At 44.7% G+C, this 9,881-nt stretch overlaps 1 protein-coding gene across 1 annotated transcript; it reads right to left on the reverse strand.

Moving 5' to 3' along the window:
• Nucleotides 1-4,786: 4,786 nt before the first annotated feature.
• LOC134290513 (uncharacterized) lies at nucleotides 4,787-9,291 on the reverse strand. The gene is made up of 5 exons (XM_062857670.1): nucleotides 7,798-9,291; nucleotides 6,506-7,620; nucleotides 6,022-6,444; nucleotides 5,636-5,763; nucleotides 4,787-4,965 (listed from the first exon to the last, which is right to left on the reverse strand). The coding sequence occupies exons 1-5, from the start codon at nucleotides 9,289-9,291 to the stop codon at nucleotides 4,787-4,789; spliced, it is 3,339 nt and encodes a 1,112-aa protein (XP_062713654.1).
• Between the last annotated feature and the right edge of the window lie 590 nt (nucleotides 9,292-9,881).

The following is a 9,881-nucleotide window of genomic DNA, read 5'->3' on the forward strand; positions in this document are numbered from 1 at the left end:
TATCGGATGCATTGAAATAAGTTCAAGAAATAACATCATATGCGATGAAAATTCGGCACCAACATTTCAAAAGGGCGCAACTGCTTTTGCAACCAATGCCTTCTCACAGAGCTGTGGGTCGTATTTTATTCATCTCACGCAATTCACATCCATTAATCGAAAGAGGAGGATCTAGGGGCGGGACAGCTTCTAATACCGACTCTAATACCGTCTAATAAATATTAATGTCCTAATCTTCACCGTTCACCGAACCATTTTTTGGTTAGTATGTCATGACTTTTCATGCAACAACCAACTGTCACGAAGACGCGAGGTGAAAATATAAATTGTCTGTGTATTTTCTATAATGTTTTCTATTGAAAAATTTAATCTCTTTCCATTATTTTAGCTGTGACAACAATTTGAGCTTCAACCTACATTGTCGGGGCAGTGGCCTACCGAAAGCAAGGAATGTGCTTAAAGAAATCAAATTATATGTTTCTCCTGAACAAATTAGGATGAACGAATATATTTTACTGTTGGATGTAAAGGATGTTCAATAAATATAAAATGGAGCGTAAGATAGAATGTTTTACATTTCACTCAATAGAGCAGTTCAGTGATTTTTCTGTGAGCTGGGATACCACTGGCATTGCTAGTTCAAAACTGTTGAGTCAGGGTAATTGAATATTGTATAACTAATATTCTCCAGTGGTGTTGCCTCGGTATGGTAACAGATCCAAGATCAGATCTTCGGATAGAACGGTAAATCACATGGATTACGAATAAACTTTGCGTAATAAGCATATGTACGGATACTATTACTGCGATCACTGCATTTTGGTGATCATGTCCGCCAGCGATGTGTGTACGTTCGAAGTTAGCTTTTGATGTGAGAAACACGTTATTGGAGTGATATTTTACTGATTACGGTTTAATATTTCTGAAATATTAATTTATACGCATTAGTGGGATGAAAGCACAATGATCAGTTTTGGTATTTCTTTTGCTCTAATTTCAAATCAATTCAATCCAATCAGCGTGGCTTACTTTGTTCGAATAAGGTTCGGCTTTGGGATTAATATTTTCTAATACTGCTAATATCGCTAATTTATATTAGAGCTGTCCCGCCCCTAGAGGAGGATTTTATCTTTCTATTTGTGCTAGTGGATTGCTCGAGAGGGATGGGATACGCTCCACAGCTTTGTGAGAAGGCTTTGGTTGTAAATTCAGTTACGCCCTTTTGAAATGTTGGTGCCGAATTGTCCCTTCAACGTTCATACATGCAATATCTTAAAATATTACTTTATGCGATGTAATGCGTGCATTGTTATGTGACTCCTGGTTGTCTATAGTGTGTACATCAACAGGCATCTATAGGCCCCAAAAGTGGAAGTGAATATCTTGAGAATTACACAATATTTCAACATAGGTATCGCATTCAGAACAATTGCTCAGAACGTTCATGCTTCATACATGAGGCGTGATGTTAATTGAACCTATCGTGTTTGATGAGTTGCACCGGTGGTGTCATGCTACACGATAAGTTTTTAGCTGCAATACCCAGGTAGCTCATCAAAGAGGGCATAGGCAATAAAAGTACACTAGAACTCCAATGGCGCTGTAGTCACCTTTCCTATTTAATTGGCTTCTTTAACGCTGTTGAGATAATTTCATATTCTGAATCTGCATGCAAAACTGAGCCGAAATCCAAATTTTCATGAATTTTGATGCCCGGGAACCTATTTAAAAATCAATTTGAAGTTTGTATGGGAGCGATTTGTCGAATCACCCCTCGTCGCATTTTGTACTGGGCGGAGCTGTCAAGCAGTTGCCCAGCTGTCAAAAGGTGATTTCGATAAATCTCTTCGAAATCGATTTTAGGTACCAAAATAAAGTTCTAATAATCTGAAAAAAAATCATAGTGGTTCAGAAAAAGATGCTCTTTCGTATAAAACCAAAAAATCAATACATTTTTCTTAATTTAAAAACCCAATTAAATTAATAACTTTTATTGTAATAATTGATTGTTTTTAATTGTCCAGCTTGAAGAGCATCACTTGTTTTGGTAAACAAAATTTATTTGACACTTTTAGTACCGCTACTGACGCTGTAAGGGCGTGGCAAACTAGATGTTGGTCACACGAACAGTCGCGACATTGGACTTCTGTGGCTAGTTATTCTAATGCATAGGTTGATTTGAATTGAAAATTGCAAAGTAAACAACGAAAAATCGAAAATTTCTTGAGATTGGCCGCTAAAATTTAAAATATAATCGGATTAATCGAAGGAATTGATGGACCAGTGCAGTGTTTGTAAAGGATAGCTGCTGAATTCCACTGAAAAATAACTTCCTAGTAGGGTAAACAATAAACTCCAGAATTAGCTCACTAAGTGCGCAAATGTTGCTACGAGGACTATATATGACCGCGGTTCATGAATCCAATTTCAAATGTGATGTAAATGTATTCTTTAAAGGATTTATTTCCAGGATTCTAACGTCTACGTTCTGGTATTCCCAAAAATATTTCTTCCGAGATTTTTTCAGGGATATCTCCTGATTTTTTTCAGGGATTCCACCCAAGATTCTTGCACTAGTTCTTGCATTGATTTCTCACGAGATTTCTTTGTGTTCCTGCAAGCTGTTGTAAGCTGTTGTATGCTGATGACCTAAAAATCTATCACATAGTCAAATTAGTGCTGGATTGCTGCGCCCTTCAGTCTGATATTGAAAGATTGACATCGTGGTATCGAATAACAAATCCATCAAAATGCGAAATCGTCACCTACACTCGTAAGCAGGAACCGATACGGTTTGAGAACTCGATAGACTCTGCGATGCTACAGAGAGTTTACTTAATTAAAAACCTTGGAATAACTCCAGATAGCAAACTGAAGCTTAATAGGCACATTTCCAAGACCATTACCAAGGGCAATTCAATTCTTGGTGTTGCGATCATATTTCGCATCCATTTTTTATCTTATACAGCCCTCTAAATGAGAACACAGATTCCTTCATAGAATGAGAATAAGAATTATTCGTAGACTAAGAATATGGATAGAGAGAAGATAACTAGTGGACTTGAGTGAATTCGACGACTAGAAGTCTGTTGACTAGGAGGCTTCATCAAATTAGAATATTAAATTACCTCTTCATTTAGAATATAAATAGTGAGTAAGAGTTGATTGTGTATTAAGAAAGTGCATCAATTATGTGTCTTAATCACTTTAGATTACAGCTAGCACTAAAAAGATCCGGCAAAGCCGATGCCAGCTGATGTTTGCTGAATCGGATGGCAGGACGCATACACTGGTCGCACTGAAATATTGTAATATTACCCTAGGAAGTTTGATTGTATATGAATTAATAAACCCTTTTTACAGCTTGAGCTTATCCACACGAATCCAGGAAGTTTGATTCGCTGAAAGAATTTCAGCACCCGACCATTCGTCCGTCCCTTCGGCAACACTTGGTTTCATGCGTCGCAATACCGCTGATTTCGATGACATCTATGCCCCAAAAGCATTGCATTGTTAGCTGATTCGCAGCGGCCTGGAATATGGAGTTCAAATCTAGGCCCCGTATCGCGGTGTCCACGAACTGCGAAACAAAATCGTTCAGAAACGGTTCGTCCGATTTGCATTACGCCGACTGCCCTGGATTTATACCCGGAACCTACCTCCGTATGAACATAGGTGCGCTTTAATTGGACTGCAGACTCTATCGGAACGACAAAATTTTCTGCGGAGAATGTTTATTTTTGACATGCTGACCAACCGACAACTCCGCGCTGCTAGCCTTTTATGGATTCCCGGACAAAGAACTGGTTATGGACGCAATAATCCTCTGGACAGATCATGTGAATTATTTATTGCCGTTTCTGACGATTTTGATTCTAATGTTAGTAGAACAGAATTTTAAAATATGATTAAGAATCGGTCTGTGTAGTTTTGTTACTAAAGACGTCAAACAAATAAATAAAAAATAAAACTCCTGGGATTCCATCAACGATTTTTCCAGGGATTTCATCAGGAATTCCTTACGAACTCATTCAAGGGTTCGTCCTGCAACTCCTTCCGGCATTCTTCCAAGTATTCCTTCCGTGATTCCTTCAATGGTTCTTCTTGCAAACCATTTTTTCCCCCGGGAATTCCTTAGGTATTCTGTCGGGATTCTTTCAGACATTTCTTCCAGGAATTCATCAGCGACTCCTTTAAGATAATCAAATCAACTCGTTTTGAGACTCTTTCAGGGACTACTCCAAGATCCATCTCGGGATTTCTGCCTGGTTTTTTTTTCTGATACTGGATTACTCTTCTAGATAATATCCCGGGATTCCTGCGAGGACTACTACAGTGGGGGGATAAGGGGTATCTCCAGTAGTGTAAAAAGCAGTTTAAATATTAGGTACGTAACATAAATATGCTTCAAAGGGCGGAGAAGGGCGTTGTTTATGGATTGTCCCTTATGAAAAGATCCAGGACCGACCGAGAATCGACCACAGACTCTCTTAGCGATTTGCAATTCCAGCTGATCCAGGTATGAGGAAGGTGCTATATTTGGCATTCTTATTCGAGGCAGCGAAACTTAAGTGTTAAAATTAAGAGACTTGCAGTTCCACGTTTCAAGCTTTCAATGAGCAAGAACATTCACCGCCAAAAACATCATAAAAATTTATTATTTTAAACAAACAAAAAAAAATTACTGAATTGTGTTATTTAATCATATCTTAGATACTGTTCTTTATATACAGGGGATAGACAAAATGATCGGTGTACGGGATGGCAGTGGACTGTACTGCGCTGGCTACGTTGTGGTGCTCGCGTTCCGCTCAGGAACCGAGCCGGGTGGGAGCAGGAACCCTCGCGTTCCTTCCCGGGATGATGGCTGGACGTTGGCCTGGCTTCGCCTCATGAAGCCTCGGTGGTTGAGCTGGACTAGACCGGCTAGCAGCAACCTGACAACTCTTTGAGCCTTGATAAAGGCTGTTGGGTGTGGAGGAAAACAATTTCCGAACAACTCTGTTGCTCCGAATAACTCTAGGAAAATTATTTCTGAACAACTCTTTTGGTGGAATCGGGGATGTTTCAGAAGCGCGATGACTAGATACAAACACAGGAGATTTTACTTAAACTGCTATATTCATCTTCTCTTCACTTAGCTTTGATGTACACTCTTCGGTGGTTCGCAGAAAACTGATGCTGCTGCCACGATGCGCACTATATTTATAGCCCGCACGAGGGTGGGGCCACGCGCCGATCACGCTATTGGCGCACCGTCGCGTCGGTCGGCTCTGCTCATTGTCTCATGCGGTCTTCACGTGCTACGGCTCTCTGCGAGTCTGCTTCGCGCTGTTGTGTTGTTGCTTCGATGAACGATGAAAAATTACTGACGCTGGTCGCTGTTTGGCTGTTGATTTTATTGTGGCCCGTTCGCTGTTCGACCTCTGCTTCGTCATCGTCGTTCGTTCGGCGTTGGTTTGATGGGCGGAGCTCTCGTGGTGCAAACTGTCGCCGCCACTGCTAGACGCTTCTTCAGTTTGGCTGCTGTCGAACTGAACATTCTCCCCCCGGCAAAAAGTGGAAGTTTGGACATTTGGATCATCGTCCAAGATAGGCAAAGGCGCAAGCTTGTGTATAGGTCGTCTAAATGTACCCGTCTTCGTTCGAACATCTCCCACTCTTACCAGGTTATCGGCTCCCGGGTGTACCCTTTTAACCCGGCCCAGATTCCAGCATTGTGGGGGCAAATTGTGACTAGTATTCGATGTGATCTCTGCAACTCTGTGGCGGACGAAGGTTTGGAAATTGCCAAGCGGTTTGCGTAACCATGCCAATACAACTTGACTATCCGACCAGAGAACGATGGAACTGAAGATCATCTCCAACGCTGCTTTGACCTTACTAATCAATCTTGACAAAAGAAGGGCTGCTAGTAATTCCTTTCGAGGGATTGTCAGGGGTGAAATCGGTGCAATTTTAGACTTAGCGCTGACCAACTTCGTCGATGCGGTGCCATCAGGGAATATTGAGCGAACATACACGCATGCCACATACGCCTTCTGGGACGCGTCCGCGAATCCGTGCAATTCGTACCGCACCGCTTTGTTCGATAACACATGGCGTGGAATGCGAATTTGCTCCGAAGTTGGCAGTGACATCAGAAAGTTCTCCCACTCGTTCAGGAGGGTATCGTCTAACGGATCGTCCCAATTCAGCTTGCTGATCCACAATTTCTGCATAACTATTTTTGCCAGTACCACCACTGGAGAAATAAGTCCGAGCGGATCGTAAATCTTGGCAATCTTGGACAGGACTTGACGCTTGGTGGGTCTGCTGGCCCTTTCTGAAGGGGATGATCGGAACAAGAACTCGTCTGTGGAAGGATTCCACATCAATCCCAAAGTTTTGATGACCTCGTTGAGGCCACTTTCGCTGAAAGATGCGCAGCTGTCTCGATCTTCACTGGGAATGGGCGATAGGAGTTGACTGGTGTTGGATGACCACTTGTGAAGGTGCATTCCACCGGACTGGAGCAAGGCTATCTATCAGCTGATCTCGAAGCTCACATGCTTGTAGGAAATCGTCGGAACCAAAAAGAGCATCGTCTATGTAGACATTTTTCTCGACAACGGCGGAAGCGAGCGGAAAGGTTTCTTGTTCATCCCGTGCAAGTTGCAGCAGAGATCGCGTGGCCAAGAAAGGGGCTGAGGCCGTTCCGTACGTCACAGTAGTTAGTTCGAGAACACGTAGTGGGTCTTGGGGCGACTTTCTCCAAAAAATCCGTTGTAGTGGAGTGAAAGCGGGATCTACGGCAACCTGGCGGTACATTTTGGCTACATCGGCGCTCATAACGTATCGATACCTCCGGAACCGTAGGATGATAGACAACAAATCGCTCTGAACGTTGTATCCGGTCATCAAAACATCGTTGAGGGACAATCCGGCCACCTTTGCAGATGCGTCGAATACCACCCGGCATTTTGTAGTTGTGTTCGATGGGCGGAGGACGGCATGGTGGGGAAGATACCACTTCAGAACTCCAGGAGGATCGTCGCGTTCTTGGACCTCCCGGCAGTGCCCAAGAGATTCGTACTCGTCCATGAAGGCATCATACTGGGCTTTTAAATCTGGATGACGTTGTAGTTTAGACTCCAACATGAAAAATCGTCGCAATGCCATGGTACGGGAATCCGATAGTTGAGATGCGTTGTCCTTCAATGGGAGGTGAACGATGAAACGACCACTGTCGTCTCGACGATGGGTTGATGTGAATTGCGATTCACACTGCTCTTCCTCACTGGACAGAACCACCTCCGAAGACACACCTACAACTTTCCAAAATTTCTGCACTAGTTCTTCAATGGGGTCAATTCGAACGGCACAGGAATTCAGCACAAGATTGGAAGAACAGTCAAGCAACCTGCCCCCGACTAACCAACCAAGCTTAGAGTCGTGAAGGCTAGGGAGATTATCGTCTATTTTCAAACACCCTGGTTTCATAATGTCATAGAACCAGTCCATTCCAATGAGCAAATCAACGTGGCTAGGTTCATGGAAGGATGGATCAGCCAGTCTGAGACCTTGAGGAAGTTCCCAATTCTCCAAATTTATCTTAACCGACGGAACCTGACCAGTAATCTTCGGCGAGACCAAACAATTCACCATGAAAGAGAAATCGCTGCATTTAGAGTGGACGTTAATGGTACATTTTTGCCTGATTGTCGACCTTACACTGCCTATACCTGTTATCGGGACACTTACTTCTTCCACTTGAATACCAAGAGTATTGACAAATGATTGGGAGATAAAACTCACCTGAGATCCGCAGTCTAGCAGGGCTTTGCACACACGAGGCCGCTGTTGATGGTCCATAACGTTGACAAGGGCAGTGAGCAACACCACCTGGCTCGCTGGGTTCACCGGGTTGTTGGAATGCGCTGCTGTCACTGATGGCTGGTTCGCGGCCGACTGCTGTCTGACAGCCGACGCCGTTGGTTGGGCTGATCCTGGAACTCCATTCGCTGAATTTTCATTCGCAGGCTGCGACGAGATTGCACCACCTTCCAAATGGAGTAGGGTGTGGTGCCGCTTGTTGCACTTGGAGCACGACTTCTTCGATGGGCAGTTCTTAACGCTATGTCCACTTCTCAAGCAGTTGTAGCACACGTTCTTCTGTTTGACTTTGGCCAGTCGATCACTCACACTCAAGCCGTTGAACACAGAGCACCTGTATGTCACATGGCTTTCATCACAAATGGTGCACCGTTGATCCGTTGATGGAGGAGCTGTCGCTGCGTTGGCATTGGGAAACGCCTGCTTCCTCGTAGCTGGTTTCGCTGATGTACGCTGTGCCTTGGCTTCTTCATCCGTATCGCGGCATCTCTCCAGAACTGAGACGCGGTCTTTCAGGAACTGTATGGTGTCTTCGTAGTTTGGGAGTTCTCCTCGCTTTATCGTCGACTCCCACAACTTCTTCGTGGTAGGATCCAGTGCACGGGCGATCAGGTGGACGACAATGAGCTCAGAGACACCGGTGAACTCTTGGACAAGGAACTTCAAGTTTTCCACGTGACTAGTGGTAGACTCAACCAAGGATCGCAACTCACCGAAATCCTCATTCGAAAGTTTCTTCACTCCGAGCAGTCCAGCAATATGGATGTCGATCATTCGTCGCTGATCCTCGAACCTTTCCTCCAGTAACTCCCAGGCGTGGGCGTAGTTTCCATCGGCAATCGTCTTCACGTCAATGATACCCGCCGCATCTTCGACGAGGGCCTTCTCAAGGTGATACAGCTTGATTCGAGGTGCTTCGTTGGTACGGTCGACTGCATCACGGAACATGATCTTGAACCGTTCCCAATTCTCGTACCTCCCGTCGAAGGTAGGGATGGCGCGAGGAAGAGATTGCTGGATGACCAACGGTTGTTGGTTCGCCGGTGGTTGCACTTGTTGGGCCGCAGGTGGTGCGGCTTGAGCCTCGAGAAGGGTCTCGAGCATGATGGACACCTCTTCGTGCAACGTCTCGAATTGCAGGAACTTCTCGTTCTGTTCCTCCTTCTTGTTCGAAGGAAGAATCGCCACTATCTGCTGGTGGTGCTGATGGTACTCGTTGTAGGCACTTTCCACTTTCTTCACGTACACCTTCACTTGAGCGGAAGGCAGCTCAGCCTGGTCCGCTTGGGCTTGGGTCAAGATGTTCTTGATGCGCGTGATGTTACCTTGTGCCATGCCACGCAACTGTACAAGAGTGCTCAGCTCTTCTTCACTAGAGCTGGCCATCTTGGACGACTTCATTGGTGTGTGCTTCATTTTCACTGAATTGCTTTAGTTCACTTCACTTTAGTTCGTTCTAGTTCACACTAACTGTCACTTGTTCACTTATTGTCTTTGTCTTTCAATCACTTTACTATCTTCTCCGTGTTTGCCTCCAATCACCACTCATCCGATCCAACCACCGATCACCGTCGATAACACATTCGGATACTCGCACTCGAGCATCCGGCTCGAAGGACCAAATCCATGTACGGGATGGCAGTGGACTGTACTGCGCTGGCTACGTTGTGGTGCTCGCGTTCCGCTCAGGAACCGAGCCGGGTGGGAGCAGGAACCCTCGCGTTCCTTCCCGGGATGATGGCCGGACGTTGGCCTGGCTTCGCCTCATGAAGCCTCGGTGGTTGAGCTGGACTAGACCGGCTAGCAGCAACCTGACAACTCTTTGAGCCTTGATAAAGGCTGTTGGGTGTGGAGGAAAACAATTTCCGAACAACTCTGTTGCTCCGAATAACTCTAGGAAAATTATTTCTGAACAACTCTTTTGGTGGAATCGGGGATGTTTCAGAAGCGCGATGACTAGATACAAACACAGGAGATTTTACTTAAACTGCTATATTCATCTTCTC

This window comes from Aedes albopictus, chromosome 3, assembly GCF_035046485.1.
Source record: "Aedes albopictus strain Foshan chromosome 3, AalbF5, whole genome shotgun sequence".
NCBI classification, from domain to species: Eukaryota; Metazoa; Arthropoda; class Insecta; order Diptera; family Culicidae; genus Aedes; species Aedes albopictus.